Source organism: Pongo pygmaeus, chromosome 1 (genome assembly GCF_028885625.2).
Source record: "Pongo pygmaeus isolate AG05252 chromosome 1, NHGRI_mPonPyg2-v2.0_pri, whole genome shotgun sequence".
Classification (NCBI taxonomy): domain Eukaryota; kingdom Metazoa; phylum Chordata; class Mammalia; order Primates; family Hominidae; genus Pongo; species Pongo pygmaeus.
Genome location: NC_072373.2, coordinates 45,220,380 through 45,240,523, shown reverse-complemented (window position 1 = coordinate 45,240,523; position 20,144 = coordinate 45,220,380). Strand labels below are relative to the sequence as shown.

The following is a 20,144-nucleotide window of genomic DNA, read 5'->3' as shown; positions in this document are numbered from 1 at the left end:
CAAGAGAAATAAACCAAAGGGATGGAGGCAGGATGATAACTGGGGTGGTCTCATACCTCCCACCAAATTATACACCTTCTTGTAAAGCAGCAATATAGCGCATTGTGTAGTAATCAAGAAAGGCTGGGAATTCATTTTCTTCTCCTGCTGTCCTATCCTTTGTCTGAGTCAAACCAAGGGAAGGTGCCAGGGCCTGAAGCATCTGATACTGCCATTATACAGAACCTTGGGACAAACCCTGATCTGGGGTCACCTGAACTGAAATGATGATGCTGGTGTTGGCAGTATACCCTCGCTTCCCCAGCTCCTGGGGATGGAGGCCAAAAAGTGCAGGCTGAGGCACAGTGGAGGAAGGAGCATATGTTTTGCACCCAGCCTACCTCCCAGCCCCCATTCCCCTTTCCTGCCAACCCCACAACCCCACAAGCACCACAAGGGCAGACACAGAGTAGGAGACACATACCACATGTACAAACCATTCATTTTATTTCCTGTATTGGGTTTATACAAACTTGCAAGATACAAATGCAGAACTCACTGGGATTCTTCAGTACCTAAATCTAAAAAGAATGCTGCTGAAAGGAGGAAGCAAACTCTCACCTGTTTCAGTCAGGCCATCCCCTCCTCCTGGGGAGGGGGCTCATCGGCTAGAAAGATGCTAAGGGGATGCTACAGCTGTTTGTCCCCTGACAGAGATTCCATCTATCTAACCTTCACCCTTCTTCTAAGGCCACTTTTATACTAAATAAAGACACTGAGAGAATAAATTTCCTTGTACGGTTTATTGTCTAATACTAGCAAATCAAATTGGCCCCAATATGTGCATAAATAGATATATATGTGTGTGTGTGTGTATATATATATATGTGTGTGTGTGTGTGTATATAATATTTTTTCTTAGTTTTAAGAGCTGCCAGGTAGAGGGTGCCTAAAGGGGAAAGGAATTGGTTCCCTCTTGCTGTAGCCAGCCCTGCCCAAGAACATGCCTCTCCCAAAGGCCGGAGAGCAAGTGTGCCACTTGTGACCTTAGAAGATCTTCAAAGTGACAGTAGCAGTATCTGATTGCAGCCTCTTGGTTATTGATCATGGAGGTAATGTGCTCATTGAGAAGGCCCTGGATGAAGAATCAGAGCTTCCCCAGGTGGGTCACTTAGCCCTGGACCCCCATCTGGGCTCTGTTCATTCAGAGCAGGATGTTCTAGGCTGGCGACAGGGTGTCAGTAAATGCCCCAGGTGGGAGGCCAGGCTTCAAACACTGGTCAGGAGCTCTGCTCTAGATTCCCAAGCCCTTGATTTCAGATCTAGACAAAGACTTCCATCCTGCCCAAATCCTTGCAAGGCCAGAGACCCTTTGCCCACTTTGATGGTTGACAAAGGCTAAGCAGTTTGGAAGGCTGAGCTGGCTTAGTTCGGTGTCCCAGTGGCAGCCTGCTGGGGTAAAGTCCCGGGGGTTTCTTGGGTGAGGTTGAGATGCCACCTTGTCTGTAGGACCCTCCTCGGCCCAGAGGCTGATTTCACAGTCTGGATGCCAGACTGAGGTACCATGCCTTTGGTACAGTTCCCAGAGAGAAAGGTTGCAGAGGGGGGATGTCATAGATGTGACCCAGGCCAGAGAGGGATCAAGTGACAAGGAGTGTGACAAGCCCAAGGAACTTGTATGTGTCTGTGCTAAAGGGCCAGGGATGGCCCAGAGGATCCCAAGCCGCCTCCTCTGGGCTTCGCACCGTCTCGTAGACTGACATCCTTAGTGCTGTTTGGCATAGGCTGCCATTATGCTGTCTGCTCTTTCCAGCAGGCTGATGAAGAGGGGTAGTCTAGCAGTCCATCTGGGGTGCATGCCTGCATGGGTCTCCTTTGTGCATACAACTGCAAACAGTTCCTTCCAGATGATTCACGCCTGACAACCGCAGAGGGTCATCAGGAGCGGCCAGTGTCATCAAATCCTTAGGCCAGGACTTCCGAGGGAATGCCCTCCCCTGGCAAGATGCTTTCTGGGTGAACTCTGGGGACCAGCCCTTTCCTGACTGGGGAATACGATGGAAGGAAGCCACTGTGGCAGAGGGAAGGGTACAGGGTTGGGACCTAAAGGCAGTTACCCCGTCTCCTCACCTCATTTGCCAATTCCATTCAGACATTGCACAATTTGAAAATAGATTTGCTTTTTTTAAACAAAAGCATAAAATAGATCTGTCTTAAAATAAGTCTTTCCTCTCCCCTTCTTTGGATCAAAAAGGCAAGGGGTATGGCCTTGATATGCTAGGAATGATGTGGAAAATAAGGGAGAGAAAAACAGGCCTGGGCAGGAACTGTAGGAAAAGATCAGACATCCAAACAAATATATTACATATATAGATCTATAATATGTATAATCTCCATAAAACATATATTAAGGCATGTAAAGCAACATAAAGAGCCAGCTTTATGAAATAAGAGGTGAGAGAGAGGTGGCAGAGGTGCAGACATTATTTCTTGGTATTTTACATGTATTTCTAAAAAATATTACTTTAAAAAAAAAAAAAGAGAGACGGACAAAGTGGCAGGCATGGAAGGCCCTGAAAAATCTGTTTCCTGTGGAGGGAGAAAGGCTTGGGAGAAAGAGAGAGAGAGGAGATGACCTGGGAGCCAATCTCACCTGCCAGTCTGCAGGGGAGAAAGAGCAGGTTTGGGTGCTTGAACTGTGAAGGTGGGAAATACAGCCAAGGGTCACGTTTAAAAAACCTGCTAGAAGTGAAGATCGGTGGAATCCTCCCAGGCTGTAATCCCTCAGAAACATGAGAATATCCTAAGCACCTAGAACAGTGCCTGGTACATAAAAGGTGCTCAATAAATATTTGTTGAGTAAATTGTCATCTTTACTTGCATATGAACCAGTAACTGTCCCAGCCATGAAGGAGCGGAGAGGAATTAGTAGGTGTTCTTGGGACCGCTGGAAGTCAGGCTGAAGCCTCTGAGCGGCAACTCTAGCAGAGAGAAGGCGGAGGGGCCACGGCGTCTTCAGCTTCCCTCCTTCCTCCTCTCTGGTGGGTGGAGCTGAGGAAGAATGCGTTTGCTTTTCTGTGTCTCCCCCACTGCCCTCCCTGGGCAGGTGGATCATGAGAGGGCCTAGCCTCAGCCAGTCCTCGTCTGGGATGCCTGGGATAGGGGGATAGGCCTCCCAGATTAAGGCCTCATCCCCCCTCCTCAAGGCGTACTCTCAGCTGGCCCACTGCACATTCCAGGGGGAACAGGGCAAGAAATATCACGGAATTGGGTAGGTAAGGCCCCAAGGCTGACCACACCCTACATAAGACACGTCCTTCTCTCTGCCCCTTACCCCAGGATGGGGAGGCAGACACCAGGCGCAGACCTACCAACAGCCATCTCCCAGGCAGTCGCTACTCAACCCCCTTCACCCAGATCCCCACACTAAGCATCTCCACTGAGGCTGCCATGTGCTCCACTGGTGGGTCCTCCTGGGGATGAGGTGGGAGGAGCAGAGGAGACAGTCTGGCACTGCACTGGGCACTAACCTAAGGCTCCACCCGGGGAAACCAATCTGATACCCCCTTTCCATCTCCCTCCTTCCTGCTTGACTTGCCAATGTGTCCTGCTGCTTCCCCCTCCTTCCACTCTGAGGATCTCTCTCTCTCTCTCTCTCTCTCTCTCTCTCTGTCTCTTTCTCTCTGCTACCCTTCCCAACCTGCCCTCAGACACTGCACAGACCTGCTGTTCTCTAGCCACAGCCAGCACTGTTCCCTCTGGGAGCCAATAGCCTCTCCCCATCTCTCATCACCTTGTCTTTGGCTCAAGCAGGGTGGTCAGTCTCCACTGGACCCCAGCGAGCACCCATAAGCAAAGCACTGGGTTTGTGTCAAAGCCCTGGGTCCAGCTGAGGCAGCAGGGTGGGGCTGAAGAGGATAGGGAGGATGACAAGTGCTGTCCTCGGTGTCAGGCTGGCTCCAGAGGCGGTGTCCATCTCCTCTTCACCTCTAGTCCTCACATAAGATAGCCACAGGTGTGTTCTCCACCACGGCATGTCCCCCATCAGGGAATGTTCCACTGGAGTCACCACAACCCCAGCCAGGGCAAGGCTGAGGCTCCCTGTGACTTGGACATTAAAGAGGATCGTGCTCCCCACTGTCATCTCAGGCCCTGGCCCAGGACCACGGTGTGAGTGGTGAGGGCTTCAGGACTAGGCATGGTGGGTGTGTGGACACTGAGGTATCCACGGTCCTCTCGGCAGCAGCCCATGGCCCCAGCCTGGCTCCCTGCGGCATTCCCATGGGAGTGCAGGGGCAGGGGGCCAGGGTGGGGAGCCAGGACCTCAGGTGGGCAGAGGACGGCTTCAGAATGTGGCTCTGTGGAGCTTCACAGCATTGGCCTCAGCCAGGGCTTGCACTGGAGAAAAAAGAAATGGAGTGAGAAGAGTGCTGCACAGAGGAGCAAGGACTCCAGCCAACCTTCCCAGGAGAAAGAAGCCTCATCCTGCAAAAACCTGGCAGAAACCCACTCCAGTCCCTCAGTCCTGAGAGGAGAACAAAGGAAAGGAAGTCAGTGTTATTTTCTACTTGACTGAGAGTGAGCGGCTGTGGGCTAGGGGCAAGGGAAGGGTTCACAGCCTTTGGCTGGAGTTGTCAATGTTATTTTAATTTACAGTAAGATCTGGGAGTGGAGAAACAGCTTCTGAGGGCTTCTGAAGGTTCTGGATCTGTGTATCTCAACAGATGGAAAGCTTGTCAGCAGACAGGAGGCACAGGGGTGGGGTGTCAGGGAAGAGCCTTCCCTGAGAGCAGACAGGTGAGGTCTCGGCTCCATTCCCTGCCTGCTTCTGGAGAAGCAAAGGCCATTGGCATCACAACATCCAAGAAGCGGCCCTGCCAGCTGGCTCCAGCCCAGCACCGCGTGGGGAAGCTGGATGGACGGATGGACGATGGATGGATGGATGGATGGATGGATGGATGGATGGATGGATGGATGGATAGTGGGGAGGAGCGGCACAAGGCACTGGGGTAGGGGAGAAGCAATACCAAAATGAGAGGGCATAGATGGCTCAATGGGGGTGAAGGAAGGGGCCCCACTACCCAGGTGGATGAAATACAGTAGAAAAGTGCTTACGTCAGAGCTCAGACCCGCATGGTATGGCTGCTGTCGGCGCCCCGCGGGGATTCAGACGACAGGGGGTTTGCTGGAGGAGCCGGGGAAGCAGGGGAGGTGGGAGGGCTTGGGGTGGCACATTGCACTGGAAACAGAAATGAACAGGGAGGTGAATGGGGGTGGGTGGGGGAGGAGGGTGGGCACCCAGAGCAAGCGAGGCCCTCCCCAGGCAGGGAGTGAGGCAGGGAGGCAAGCAAAGAGAGAGCACTGAGCTTGGAGCTTGCTCAAGCTAGGACAAGCTGTCCTCATTCCCAGGGCGTCGTGGAGGAGAGTGTGAGGCTCCAGAGGAGACCTGGCCGAATCTAGGCTCTGCTGAGAACCAGTGTGACTGTGGGTAAGGCCAGGCCCTCTCTGGGCCAAGGGCTCCCCTCCCATCCACACAATGGGGAGATTCACACACCTCTCCACTACTGTGCAGACAGAACCAGGGAGTGGTACTTTATATACGGCAGTGTCACTAATGATAATGATTAATAGTGCAGTAAAATCACACTAATCCAAACCATCTGGCCCCATTTAATGAACAGAAGTGAAGTGACCACCATGTTAATCAATGCCATAAAAACAGAGGTTTCTGATAAACTTAAAGGGAGTTCTGTCAACTTGGCACAGTCAAGGGCTCGGAAACATGTTCCCTGCTAACACTTGAGACCCCCTTTTCATCAGTCCAGTAAAGGCAAACTTCGGTCCACTCCTGAGCAAATCGAGACAAGCCTGAAATGAGGTTTGAATTAATGAGATTTTACTCTATTATCATTATTATTCCATGTTAAGAATAGCAAAGTGGAAGGACAATGAGAAGGGGAGATTTATTACTGGGGACAAGCTCTATGCAGTCTCCAGACCCTTATGCATCCTCACTGTAGCCACGAGGCAGGAGGATGGCAGAGACAACATCCTCACTCAGGCTCAGAAAGGAACCAGACCTCAGCCAGTGTCACACTGCATTTCCACCGAGAGAGGGGTCCCAACATTGAACTTCCCAGTCCCTCGTCCCCCACCCTACCCTGGACCTCATCACCTTCCCTGCAGTCTGTGCAAGAGAAAGAGCCAAGGTGGCTACTGTCGTTATATATCTAATACACCTACATGTGCATAGAACATATGTAGTTCTCGCATGGATGTGAAGTTTTCTGCCTATACACAATACAAAGTTTGTGTATGGGATCTGGCAAGTCCATATCATTACACTCATCGCACACAGCTCACATAAGCGAATTTGTGTACTTCCAAGCCTGTGCCCTTCCACATGACCCAACACTTGTAACTTCATGTGCAAATACACTCACAAACACTTTCAAACACACATTCATGTGCATGGCCACATCACTGACCCAACGCTTAGTCATCTAGCAGTCTCAACTTCTAAAACAGCCAAGAAACCAAAAACGAAGCAAAAGATATCTCCAGGAAGCCGACATAGAGGTTACAGCCCACAGGACATGCAGTGAGGCTCTCAGAATTTACTCATAGGGACCCCTTGGAGTCCAGTTACTCTTATTTATACACAATTCTAATAGGTGTTGACTCGCTGGGTTTCTAGCCCAGGGGAGATTAGAAACAGGAAAATTCAAAGAGACAGAGGAATTGGGAGGTCCACTGACATCTGTAAGAAAGCACAACTGAGGAGAGAAAATGTTTTGTAAAAAGCAGACACAACAGCTTTAAAAGAGTGACAGTTTGGGAACATTTAGCATAGCTACAAACAGATCTATGTCCATTGTGGCCCTAAGGGCATTCCTTTAACAGAGATCGGCAAAATAAAGATATTTATAATGATAATACATGAGCAAGAAAAGGTCATATGTAAACAGAACTTTGTTAAGAAGGCAGAAAAATACTAAATATATATTAGAAATATATCCATCAAAATAGTTAAGATTTGCATATGCTGCAGATGTGAATCATACAGATGTGATATTATAATGTGTGCAATCACAAGTACCACATGCGTGCAGAAATGATCAGTCACACATACTCACATTCATGACACTGTACTTTCTCCCAGTCGGTGCACACAGACATAAGTTCACAATATTGCAACGTACACACTGTACACAACATATACACAAATATGCTTTATCATTTCCCATACTGCAGAAAAGCCAATCACACATAAATACATGCATTCATAAACACCGCCTCCACCAATGTATTGTACACTCACATACATGTACATTTATGCTCCAACAGCTTACCATATACCACCTGGATTCATAAATAACGGGTCCCCACACAACATCCTTAGACATTTTACACAGACATACACATTCCTACATTTGTACTCAAACCTTTCCTCCACTCTCACACTGCACACTTGAATACACACAAATAAATGCATGTATCTACAAACATGACCAGATCCAGACACCGCACATGACATTTGCGCCACATGTACGAACTCAAAAAATGCCATAACTTCCACATATTACATACCTGAGTCTGCACGCACCGGGTGGATTTGTAAGCATAACAGCATTCCTCACTGATTACTCTGTCCGTGCCACACACCACACGCAGGCACCAAACTCTACTCGCTGTACCCGCTGCACGCTGTGCTCGTGACCTGTGCCCAGCACTGCCACACACACAGTGTCCCGGGTGTGAACCTGTGCCCACACAGTGCATGCCCAGGAGCAGCCTTGCTGTGCCTGGCAGAGCTGTAGCTCCGGGGAGCTGGGCCACAGGCCAGGGGCGGTGGGAACAGTGGGCTGAGTCTGAGGTCTGGCCCTGCCACAGCCATTTTTTAAATAGTTGGGGTTTTGGCAAAAGCAAGGTGACCGTTTGGTTTCAGCACACAGACCCTGACATGTAAGCCCATGTGTATCAGGACGGAAATCGGATAGGCCGGGTGGGTTTTGTTTTCATGGGACCTTTGGCTGAGGAACTGCAGTAGAGAGCGCCAGGGGCTGGGGTTGGGGCAGAGCAAGTTTTTTAAACCAGCCTTGTCTCTCTAACCCCTTGAAACAGGAAGTTGCCTTTTGCCCAGAGCATGTGGAATCTGATCTTTGGAAGGTTCAAGTTCATTTTGCAGCTAAACTACAGGGAGGTTCAACAGACGCCTGCTTCCTTGTGGCCAAACTGGTTTTGCTGCCTTTTGGCTGCAGGACGGGGCTCTCTGAAGCTATCTCTTCTCTTCCCCTGAACTCCAGCCTAAAGACAGCCTCTCCCTGAAATATCTCCAAGGCTCTCCCTGGACACCCATTCTAAAGTCCATTACACCCTAACTGGCAGAAGGTTCTTCATTAAGGCTTACTTAAATCATCTTTTCTGTAGCTAAAATCTGGTTTCTGAAAATATCCATATTTAAAATAATTAGCAAAACGACAAATGGTTTCTATTTCTACTTCATCTATTGCTATTTCAACTACTACTACCAGCAACACAGCGCTACTGCTACTGTCACCACTACTACGGCATGCGAGCATGTATTGAGCACTTACTGAATGCCAGGCACTGTGCTAGGTGTTTGGCACACATTATTTCCAATCCTCATACCACCAGCACTGGAGGCAGGAATTTTGATTTGAATTTCACAGATGAGGAAATGGAGCCTCAGAGCACCAGAATTTGAACCTCCTCAATCACCAACATGAAATGCCACCCCTTCCACTATGTTCTGAGCCACGGTTCTAACCTGCTCATGGCCTGGTTCTTGCCTGGGCTACTGGAATGGTGGCCTGCACACCTGCTCTCGCTCCTCTGCCAATGTCATCTCCAACCATGGCTCCCCCTTCTGAGTCATTCCTCTTAACTGTGGCCTTCAAAGCTCTCACTCTCACTCTACCTCTCTATCCTAAGCACCTTTATCCTGATGAAGGGAACAGTCTCCCAGGCTCCTTGACTTACCCACTGTCTCTCCTCTCCCTTTAACCCTCCCATTCATACAGAATCTCTTTCCTTCTTAAAAGCTCAACTACATTTTCATCTATTCTGGGATGATATCTCAGGCTGAGTAGAAGCTGACCCTGTTGATCTCAACCCTATCAGCATCTAGTCAGGACCTGGTAGCCTTTGTATCAGCGTGAAGTCAGTTCCTCATAGTCATCTTTTCTTAGCAGAAAAGTGAGTTGGATCAGTAGCCAAGGTGGAAATTGCATCGCTCTCAACTCTTTGGTTGCCCTCACCGTCTTTTCTTGGCTTCTTCCTATTTGCATGCAGCAAAAGCAGGAAATGAAAGGATACTCTGGAATACCTGGCCCTCTCCCTGCAACTGAGAAATATTTTTATCTTTCTCAGTCAAACTCAGCTATCGTCTTTTCTCTGTGCCTTTCCCTGACCTGCCCAGGCAGAATGGCTCCCCATGTTCTTCATGGCCTCTGGCCATTACTCCCTAAGGTGGCTGTAAGGATCATCCTGGCTCTGAGCTCCTGGATGCAGCAACTCTGGCCCCTTTGCACCTCCCTGAGCCTAGCACAGTACCTGGTGCTCAATAGATGCTCGTCTCAACCTCAAGGAGCATCTCCTCAGCCTTGTATCTCTTTGTTACTGCCCCCCTTGTAGCAGTGCCGCGCTTCCTCCCCTAAACCTGGTCAGCTGGTTTCCCTGGCAGGGTGGAGCGAGGCCCAGCCCCTCTCACCAGACAGCATGCGGCCCCTGCGGGAGGCCTCGGTCGCCAGGGCGCAGGAGATTTCAATCCGCTTCTCCTGCTCCTGCAGCTGGCTCTCTGAGTCCTGGGGTATGTCCACAGAGTCCCCCTCGCCGATGGGCACCACGTTCTGCATACTGAAGAGGCACAGACACACAGAAATGGAGGGAGGGACAGGATGGTCCAAGTGGCTTGAGGGGGCCTGTGGACTGAGGTTGGCAGGGAGGGCCAGGGCCCCGTGAATGTGCAGTCTCTGGTTCCCAGCAAGGCTGTCCCTAGGAGTGAGTGGGACCCTGGCAAAACACAGGTTGGGACCCCTACCCTCAATGTTCTCAAATGAATTAAAAGGTTCAAGTGAGCATTTAGGGCAGCCTTGAAGGGGAAAAGAAGTCACCAGAGGGCGAGCCTTCAGTTTCGTCTTGATGGTGTGATGTGCACGAGCCTGGCAGGTCTTAGTAGCACCTGACAGCAGCATCCTTGCCTCTGCTGGTAGCTAGGCCCTGTCTGCTGCCTGGAGCCACCACCTCGATGTGCTCTCCCCTGGGGAGGCTCTGTGCCCCCAACGACTTCTAGTGGCCCAGGTGTCCTAGGTGCCAGGGTGGGCAGAGGAAGTAGAGGCTCACCCAGGCCGGTTACCTGGATTTGGCAATGAGTGTCTTGATCCTCTCCACCTTCTTCTGCTTCTCCTTCAACTCCTCAGGGCTCAGGGGAGTGTCAGGCTCCAGGTCAATGTACCGTTCAGGGATGAGGACTTTGTCTGGAGTGGAGAGCTATGGAAGGGCTGGGGTCACCACCTCTGTCCCTTCCCAGAGTCTCCCACTACAGCCCTTCCTGGCTCCACTCACCTCCTTATTGATGTCCACGTCATAATGCTGGGGCTCTAGCTCCATTTTGCGAAGCCGGGCAATTTCCTCCCGGGGTGTCTCGTAGGCTTGCCCGCCAGGCTCCTCTGCCCGCAGGGCTGCCTCCAGGTTGGAGATGTCTACCTCGTGGATGCTGCGGTGGCGGCGCACCTAGGGGACAGCAGCGTCATGATCGCACCACAGCTACCCATGCCTCCAGGCAGCTCTAGCTATGCCCTGTCCTCGCTTTCCCTTCCCAGCTCGCCTGATCTAGCTGCCACCCCACTGCTCCCACCGCACCCCACTGCAGAACTATCCTCTTTCCTTTCTGCTGGCCCAAAGCCTGCCCACCTGCTAGGCCCCAGAGGCAACATCTCATCATCTCTTGTCAGTTCTTGCTGTTCCCCATCCTGCTGTACCCTGTATTCACATTCTGTGCTGTGTATTTTGGGCAGTTGAATTAGTGTGATTTGTATTGATTTATTCTTTTTATTTTTTAAGAAACAGGGTCTTGCTGTCGCTCCAGCTGGAGTACAGTCACAATCACAGCTCGCTGCAATCTCCAACTCCTGGCCTCGAGTCCTCCCATCCCAGCCCCCTTCCAAGTAGCTGGGACTATAGGTGCATCTACCATGCCCAGCTACTTGTTAAACATGTTTTTATAGAGACAGGGTCTTGCTTTGTTGTCAGGCTGGTCTCAGACTCCCGGTCTCAAACAATCTTCCCACCTTGGCCTCCCAAAGTGCTAGGATTACATGCATAAGGAGCCAAACACACCCGGCTAACTTCTAATGATTTCATATTATAGAAGTTCTAATCCATCAACTAGAATGTAAGCTGTTGAGGACAGGACTTATGAGTCATAATTTTTCCATATTTCTAAAATTTAATGGAAAGAAAAGTTAAGTGATGTCTTGGGCTACATCCAGCTCTGTATTTAATAGCTGTGTAGCCCAGGAATCCTTTAATTTCTCTTGACTTTGTTTCCCCATCTGCAAAATAGGGATAATAATTCCTAACCCAATGTTCTTAAAAGGATTAAATGAAATAACATGAAAGAGATCTGTGTATTATATTGTGTCACACGATGGTGAGCTATTATGATTATCTTCATCGCAGCTAGCCCAGTGCTAGGCACAGAGGAGATGCTCCAGAAATGGGCATAAGTGACAGCTATTTCTGTGTGGTGAATTCTGTACTATTCTCTATTAAGTGAATTTTGTATAATTCATTTCAACAAAAATAATTAAGGCATTCCTTTTTGTGAGTTATTTTCTTTAAACAAGAAAAAGTCAACACTTGAAGGACGCTTCTGCCGGTTGGGGAGAGGACTCTCCAGCTCTCCCAGGTGCCCAGCTTGGGTTCTTTCCCCTCTCCTTCCTCTCAAACCCCCCAGGCCCAGGCTGGCCATGCCCTGGGAGTGGGCAGTGTTGGCAGATGCCAGGCTCACGCCTGTGGGTAGCTGGGAAGGCATTACCACTTTGTAGGCTGGCCGGGGACTGGGGTCGGGGGCCGGGCTGGCCGGGAGCTGCAGGCTCCTCCGCTTTTCCTTCATGGAGCCACTCTGGTGCCGACGCATTCGGTCAATCTGCTCCTCCACGCTCATCTTAACCTTCCCCTCACCAGGGAACACAGCACTCTTGGGGCGTTCCTGCTGCTGTGGGAAAACAGGGCTCTGACAAGTGCCTTATACCCCACCCAGCTTTTCCATCCTGAACCCTTAACATTTACCTTCTATGGGAAGTCTGCCTGTAGTGGGCTGAAGAGTGGTCCCCAAAAGATATGTCCAAGTCCCAACCCCAGGTACCTGAGAGTGTAACCTTATTTAGAAATATGAGATCACCCTGAATTAGACTGGGCCCTAAATCCAATGGTGTGTCCTCGTAAGAGACAGAAAAGAAGATGACATACAGAGTAGAGGTGACATGAAGAGGGAGGCAGAGATCGGAGCAGTTCATTTACTCAGAAAGGAATGCCAAGGATTGCCAGCAATAACCAGAAGTTAGGAGAGAAACCTAGAACAGATTCTCCCTCAGGGCTTCCAGAAGGAGCCAACCCTGCCACCACCTGGATTTTAGACTTGCGGCTTCCACATCCATAAGAGCATGGATTTAAGCCACCCTGTGTGTGGTGATTTGTCACATCAGTCCTAGGAAACTAACACAGATTTTGGTACTGGGAAGGGGGTGCTGCTATAACACATACCTAAAAATGTGGTAGAGACTTTGTAATTGGCTAATGGGTAGAGGTTGGGAGAATTTCAAGGTATATAATAGAAAAAGCCTAGTAGATTTCCTTGAAGAGATGACTGGCAGAAATATGAACTTTAAAGATGATCTGATGAGGGCTCAGAGGAAGTGAACAGCATAGAAAAGAAAGCTTCTATTGCCCTAGAGAATACAGTTATGCCTCGGTGTCCCAAGGGACTGGTCCTAGGATCCTGATAGATACCAAAATTCATGAATGCTCAAATCCCTGCTATAAAATGGCAAAGATGTGCATATTACCTACACATATCCTCCAGTATACTTTAAATCACCTTTAGATTACTTATAATACCTAATACAATGTAAATGCTATGTAAATAGTTGTTATCCTGTATTGTTGGGTTTTTTTTCTTTTTTTTTTTTTTTTCTGAGATGGGGTCTTGCTCTGTCACTCCAGCTGGAGTGCAGTGGTGCAATCATAGCTCACCACAGCCTTGAACTCCTAGGTTCAAGCAATCTTCCTGCATCAGCCTTCCAAGTAGCTGGGACAACAGACACATGCCACTGCACCTGGCAAATTTTTTAATTATTATTATTTGTAGAGATGAGGTCTTGCTTTGTTGCCCAAGCTGTTTTTGAACCCTTAGCTTCCAGTAATCCTCTTGTCCCAAAGTGCTGGGATTATAGGTGTGAGCCACCACGCCTGGCCTGTATTGCTTTTTATTATTTTATTTTTACTGTTGTTTTGTTTTTTAGTATTTTTCCCCTGAATATTTGTGATCTGTGGTGGCTGAATCCATGGATGTGGAACCTGGAGATATGGAGGGCCCATTGTATATACATCATGAATGGAATGCTGGTAGAAATATGAATGTTAAAGATGCTTCTGGTAAGGTCTCAGAAGGAAATGAGAAACGTGTATTAGAAAGGGAAGAAAGGCCATCTTTATTATAAAGTGGCAGAAATGTGGATATATTGTTTTCTACTGTTGAGTGGAAACAGAACTTGAAGGCTGTGATGAACTTAGATATTTAGCTGAGGAGATTTCCAAGCAAAGTGTTGAAGGTGTGGCCTGGTTTCTCTTTCTACTTACAGGAAAATGATAGAGAAGATAAATTGAGGAAAGAACTGTTAAGCCAAGAGAAACCAGCACTTTTTTATTTGGGAGGTTCTCAGCCTACCTAGTTCACAAAGGATGCTTAAGTTAGGAAACTCATTGTAGGAAAAGTGTGCCCTAGAGAGAGGGTCAAGGATGTAGCTGGACAACATTTTGCTAAAGAGATTAGGTATGTCTCATGAACCTAATCGACCATCCCAGAAGAAGCCAGAAATAGAGATGGAGTTATCTAGAATGGATACCCTTGAAATACAAAGGGGGTCTACAAAGTTTTTGAGACTGATATACATACAGAAACACTGCTAGCTTGTACAGAAAGGGACAGAGATAAGATGAAATGGAAAATGAAAATAACTATGAGACTTCTGGGATTCTACAGGCAGGAAATAGGCTAATAGAGCTACTTAACTACAAACACATGCTAATCTTCAAGGAAAAGCAAGAATGACTCAGAGCAAAGCCGTGGATGCAGAGGCAGGGTCCAAAGAGGCAGGCCTAGAGGCAGGGGCTGATGGAGTCTCTGTGGACCCAGAGGGCAGCGGACTGAGCCACAGAGGATTATTCTCAGGCCTTGAAACCTAATGGAATTTTCCCTGCTGGATTTCAAGCTTGCTTGGAATGGTGACCCCTTTGTTCCTTCCAATTTCTCCTTGTTGGGACAGGAATGACTTACTTTTTAAAATTCTTATTTTTTTAAATTTATTTTTTAAATAGAGATAGGGTCTCACTATGTTGCCTAGGCTGGTCTCAAACTTCTGAGCTCAAGTGATCCTCCTGCCTCAGCCTCCCAAAGTGCTGGGATTATAGGTGTAAGCCACCACACCTGGCCAGGAATGACTTACTTATGCTTGTCCTCCACCACTGTATTTTGAAAGCAGATTAATTTATTCTTTCTTTCTTTTTTTTCTTCTTTTTTTTCTTCTTTTTTTTTTTTTTTGTCTAGCTCTGTTGTCCAGGCTAAAGTGCAGTGGCATGACCACAGCTCACTGCAGCCTCAACCTCCAGGGCTCACACAATCTTCCAGCCTAAGCCTCCTGGAGGAGGCTAGGACTATAGGTGTGCACCACCACACCTGGCTAATTTTTTTTTCTTTTCTTTTTTTTTTTTTTGAGACAGAGTCTCACTTTGTCACCCAGGCTGGAACGCAGGGGTGTGATCTCAGCTGACTGCCACCTCTGCCTCCCAGGTTCAAGCAATTCTCCTGCCTCAGCCTCCTGAGTAGCTAAGATTACAGGGATGTGCCACTATGCCCAGCTAACTTTTGTGCTTTTTGTAGAGATGTGGTTTCACGATGATCCACCAGCCTCGGCCTCCCAAAGTGTTGGGATTACAGGCATGAGCCACCGCACCCAGCCCATCCGGCTAATTTTTAATTTTTTTGTAGAGGCAGGGTCTCACTATATTGTCCAGACTGGTCTCAAACTCCTGGGCTCAAGTGATCCTCCTGCTTTGACCCCCCAAAGTGCTGGGACTACAGGCATGAACCACTGCACCTGGCCAATTAATTTGTTTTCTAGTTTAAAAAGGGAGAGATTTTGCCCCAAAATGGATCATACCTAGAGTTTCATGCATACCAGATGGAGACAATTAAGATGATGAGATTTGGGACTTTTGAGCTGATGATATTTCAATGACATTTTAGACTTAGGATACAGTCATGGGCTGAGACTTTTGGGAATGTTGGTATTAGGTGAATGTATTTTGCAAGTGAAATGGGCATGAAATTTGGGTATCACAGGGTGGACTGAAGTTGTTGAATAGTACCCCCAAAAAGAGATGTCCAAGTCCTAGCCCCCAATACCTGTGACTATAAACTTATCTGGAAATAGGTCTCTGCAGATGTAATTAAGAATCCCAAAATGAGATAATCCTGGATGAGGGTGGGCCCTAAATTCAATGATGGGTATCCTTATATGCGACAGGAAAGAAGACACACAGAAAATGAGGTGATGTGAAGTTGGAGGCAGAGATTTTGTTGATGCATCTACAACCCAAGGAATGCCAAGAGTTACCAGGAACCACCATAAGCCAGGAGAAAGGCATGAAACAGATTGTCTCTCAGCGTCTCCAAAGGAACCAACACTGCTGGCACCTTGATTTTGGACTTCTAGCCTCCACGACTGTGACAGAATAAGTTTCTTTTGTTTTAAGGCTCCTGGTTTGTGGTAATTTGTTAACTCCTGGCAGCCCTAGGAAATTCACACTGCCTTGGATCAGCACATTAGACTCTGAACATTGACTTTTGCTGCTTTCCCTGCTTTGTATTTCATCAATAGCACATTATGATAATTTTGTAAAATATTCTTTTATATTTTTTATGCATATGTGATGGTTAATATGGAGCATCAACTTGACTGGATTGAAGGATACAAAGTATTGATCCTGGGTGTGTCTGTGAGGGTGTTGCCAAAAGAGATTAGCATTTCAGTCAGTGGACTGGGGAAGGCAGATCCACCCTTAATCTGATGGGCACAATCTAATCAGCTGCCAGTGAATATAAAGCAGGCAGAAAAACGTGAAAAGGAGAGACTGGCCTAGCCTCCCAGCCTACATCTTTCTCCCATGCTGGATGCTTCCTGCTCTTGAACATCGAAATGAAGTTCTTCAGTTTTGGGACTGGGACTGGCTCTCCTTGCTCCTCAGCTTGCAGGCAGCCTATGGTGGGACCTTGGGATCATGTAAGTTAATACTTAATAAACTCCCCTTTATACATATAAATAAATATATATATATATCCTATCAGTTCTGTGCCTCTAGAGAACCCTAACTAATACAGATTTTGGTATTAAGGATGGAGATCTTTCACTGGTTTTGGGGTTTCTGGAGTTGGCTGCTTAATATGATTAGACCCAAAAATGCTAAGGACTCTACTTCTAATAGCATGGAGAACACTGATAGTCCTTGGCATGAACTGTTTAGAGAGTTAAGCAAAATAAATGCATTTGACACTCTTGATTCATGGTTCGTTGAGAGGCAAGAAGTTTAGTGACTCTACATAATACCTTTGACCATATGTGGAGAACCAAGGAACATAATGAAGCTGGTTGATTGCTCCTAAGTTCAGTAGACAGTGATGAAAGAAAATGATGAACTCAGGGATTCTATCTCCCAGCTTCAGAAGCAGATACTGAGCCTCAAATATGCTAAGACTGTCCTGAGTTAGAGTCTTATCTCCTGTAGAGAAAGAGCTGAAATTGTGTAAAAACAGACACAAGCTCTTATCATGTGAGTGGCTGACCTGCAATGAAAGATGCATGCACAGCCTTGCCAGGTGTCTACTGTTAAAGTGCGGGCATTGATTGGAAAAGAATGGGACTCTGAAACTTGGAATGGGGACATGTAGGATGACCCTGATCAAGCTGGGGACACTGAGTTTGTAAACTCTTATGAACCTTCTTTGCTAGAAGGAACAGCTTCTCCATTCCCAATAGTGGCAACATCCTCTCCCCGACCCATGCTGCCATCAGCCTTTCCACCTTTGTCTGAGGAGGTAAACCCTGTGCTGCCAGAGGCAACAGTCATGGCCTCCCCTGAAGCAGTTGCCAGGCAAGATAATGTTGATTCTCCTCGGGAGGCATCCCCAACACCTCTGTTTGCTTCTAGACCTGTAACTAGACTAAAATCCCAGTGGGCTCCTAGAGGTGAGGTTGAGAGTGTGACCCATGAGGAGGTATGCTACACTCGAAAAGAACTGTTTGCGTTCTCTAGTCTATATAAACAGAAATCTGGAGAACAGGCATGGGAATGAATATTAAGAGTGCGGGATAATGGTGGAAGGAACATAGTGTTGGATCAGGCTGAATTTATTGATTTGGACCTACTAAGTAGGGACTCTGCATTTAATGTTGCAGCTCAGGGAGGTCAAAAAAGTTCTAATAGTTTATTTGCTTGGTTAGCTGAAATATGGATAAAAGACGGCCCACTGTGAGCGAGCTGGAAATGCCTGATCTCCCTTGGTTTAATGTAGAGGAAGGGATCCAAAGGCTCAGGGAGACTGGGAAGGTGGAGTGGATTAGTCACTTTAGACCTACTTATTCCAGCTGGGAGGGTCCAGAAGATATACCCTTGACCAATGCATTGTGAAATAGATTTGTGAGGGCAGCACTTGCATCTTTGAAGAGCCCTGTAATTGCTCTTCTCTGCATGTCAGATCTAACAGTGGGAACTGCAGTCACTCAACTACAAAATTTAAATACAAAGGGAATAATTGGATCCTGAGGTGGCAGGGTCCAAGTGGTGGTACTCAACCATCAAAGGCAAGATGTGTGTAGCTACTGTAATGGACAGCGGAGGCAAAACAGCAATCAGAATAGTCTGACTTGTGTAGAGCTCTGTCATTGGCTAATTAATCCTGGTATTCCTAGAAGTGAAATTGGTAGGAAGCCTACTGCATTCCTACTTAATATATACAAGCAGAAAACTTCCAAGTCAAATGGACAAAAGACTAATTTGAATTATAAAAACAGAGAATCACAGCCTCTCAGTCAATTTCCAGACTTGAGCCAGTTTACAGACGCAGAACCCCTCGAATGAAGGGGAGGCTGGGTCCTCTTCAGGAAGGACCCCACTACATTACCAACAATTTATGCAGTGAACCTTTCTTCCATCCTTCTCCAAGGAGACCTCTGGCCTTTTACCAGGGTGACTGTGCATTGGGGAAAGGGAAGTGATTAGACACTTTGAGGACTACTGGACACTGGCTCTGAGCTGATGTTGATTCCAGGGGACCCAAAACGTTATTGTGGTCCTCCAGTTAAAGTAGGGGCTTATGGAGGTCAGGTAATTAATGGAGTTTTAGCTCAGGTCTGACTTACAGTGGGTCCAGTGGATTTCCAGACTCATCCTGTGTTCATTTCCCCAGTGCCAGAATGCATAATTGGCATAGATATACTTAGCAGCTGGAAGAACCCTCACATTGGCTCCCTGACTGGCAGGGTGAGGGCTATGATGGTGGGAAAGGCCAAATGGAAGCCATTAGAGCTGCCTGTATCTAAAAAAATAGTAAATCGAAAATAATATCACATCCCTGGAGGGACTGCAGAGATTAGTGCCACCATCAAGGACTTGAAAAATGCAGGGGTGATGATTCCCACCGCATCCCCGTTCAACTCTCCCATTTGGCCTGTGCAGAAGACTCATGGATCTTGGAGAATGACAATGGATTACTGTAAGCTTAACCAAGTGGTGACTCCAATTGCAGCTGCCTATACCAGATGTGGTTTCATTGCTTAAGCAAATTAACACATCTCTTGGCACCTGGTATGCAGCCATTGACAAGGCAAATGCCCTTTTTTCCATTCTTTCCATTCCTGTCCATAAGGCCCACCAGAAGCAATTTGCCTTGAGCTGGCAAGGCCAGCAATATACCTTTACTGTCCTACCTCAGGGGTGTATCAACTCTCCAGCTTTGTGTCATAACCTTATTCAGAAAGACCTTGATCACTTTTCGCTTCTGCAAGGTATCACACTGGTTCATTACATTGATGACCTTATGCTGATTGGATCCAGTGAGCAAAAAGTAGCAAACACACTGGACTTATTGATATTTGCATGCCAGAGGATGGGAAATAAATCCGACTAAAATTCAGGGACCTTCTACCTCAGTAAAATTTCCAGTACAGTGGTATGGGGCCTGTTGAGATATTCCTTCTAAGCTGAAGGATACATTGCTGCCTTTGGCCCCTCCTACAACCAAGAAACAGGCACAGTCTAGTAGGCCTATTTGGATTTTGGAAGCAACATATTCCTCATTTGGTGTGTTGCTCTGGCCCATTTATCGAGTGACCTGAAAGGCTGCCAATTTTGAGGGGGGGTCCAGAACGGGAAAGGGCTCTGCAACAGGTCCAGGCTGCCATGCAAGCTGCTGTGCCACTTGGGCCATATGACCCAGCAGATCCAATGGTGCTTGAGGTGTCAGTGGCAGATCGGGATGCTGTTTGGAGCCTTTGGCAGGCCCCCATAGGTGAATCACAGCGGAGGCCTCTAGGATTTTGGAGCAAGGCCCTGCCGTCTTCTGCAGCTAACTACTCTCCTTTTGAGAGACAGCTCTTGGTCTGTTACTGGACTTTGGTGGAAACTGAACGTTTGACTATGGGTCACCAAGTCACCATGTGACCTGAACTGCCTATCATGAACGGGGTGCTTTCTGACCCATCTAGCCATAAAGTGGGTGGTGCACAGTAGCATTCCATCATCAAATGGAAGTGGTACATACGTGATCGGGCTCGAGCAGGTCCTGAAGGCACAAGTAAGTTACA

At 47.7% G+C, this 20,144-nt stretch overlaps 1 protein-coding gene across 6 annotated transcripts in view; it reads right to left on the bottom strand.

Moving 5' to 3' along the window:
• Positions 1-474: 474 nt before the first annotated feature.
• The window catches only part of PLEKHA6 (pleckstrin homology domain containing A6), an 88,553-nt gene continuing 68,883 nt past the window's right edge, over positions 475-20,144 (bottom strand). For 5 of the 6 annotated variants that reach the window (XM_054479125.2, XM_063646900.1, XM_054479147.2 and 2 more), the window contains 6 exons: positions 12,041-12,220; positions 10,567-10,734; positions 10,358-10,491; positions 9,713-9,858; positions 5,095-5,218; positions 475-4,377 (listed from right to left, as the gene is read on the bottom strand). In XM_054479125.2, coding sequence (XP_054335100.1) covers positions 5,103-5,218; positions 9,713-9,858; positions 10,358-10,491; positions 10,567-10,734; positions 12,041-12,220 — 744 coding nt within the window. In that variant the 3' untranslated portion in view covers positions 475-4,377; positions 5,095-5,102. The remainder of the gene's footprint in view (positions 4,378-5,094; positions 5,219-9,712; positions 9,859-10,357; positions 10,492-10,566; positions 10,735-12,040; positions 12,221-20,144) is intronic. The other variant, XM_054479133.2, reaches the window with a different exon arrangement.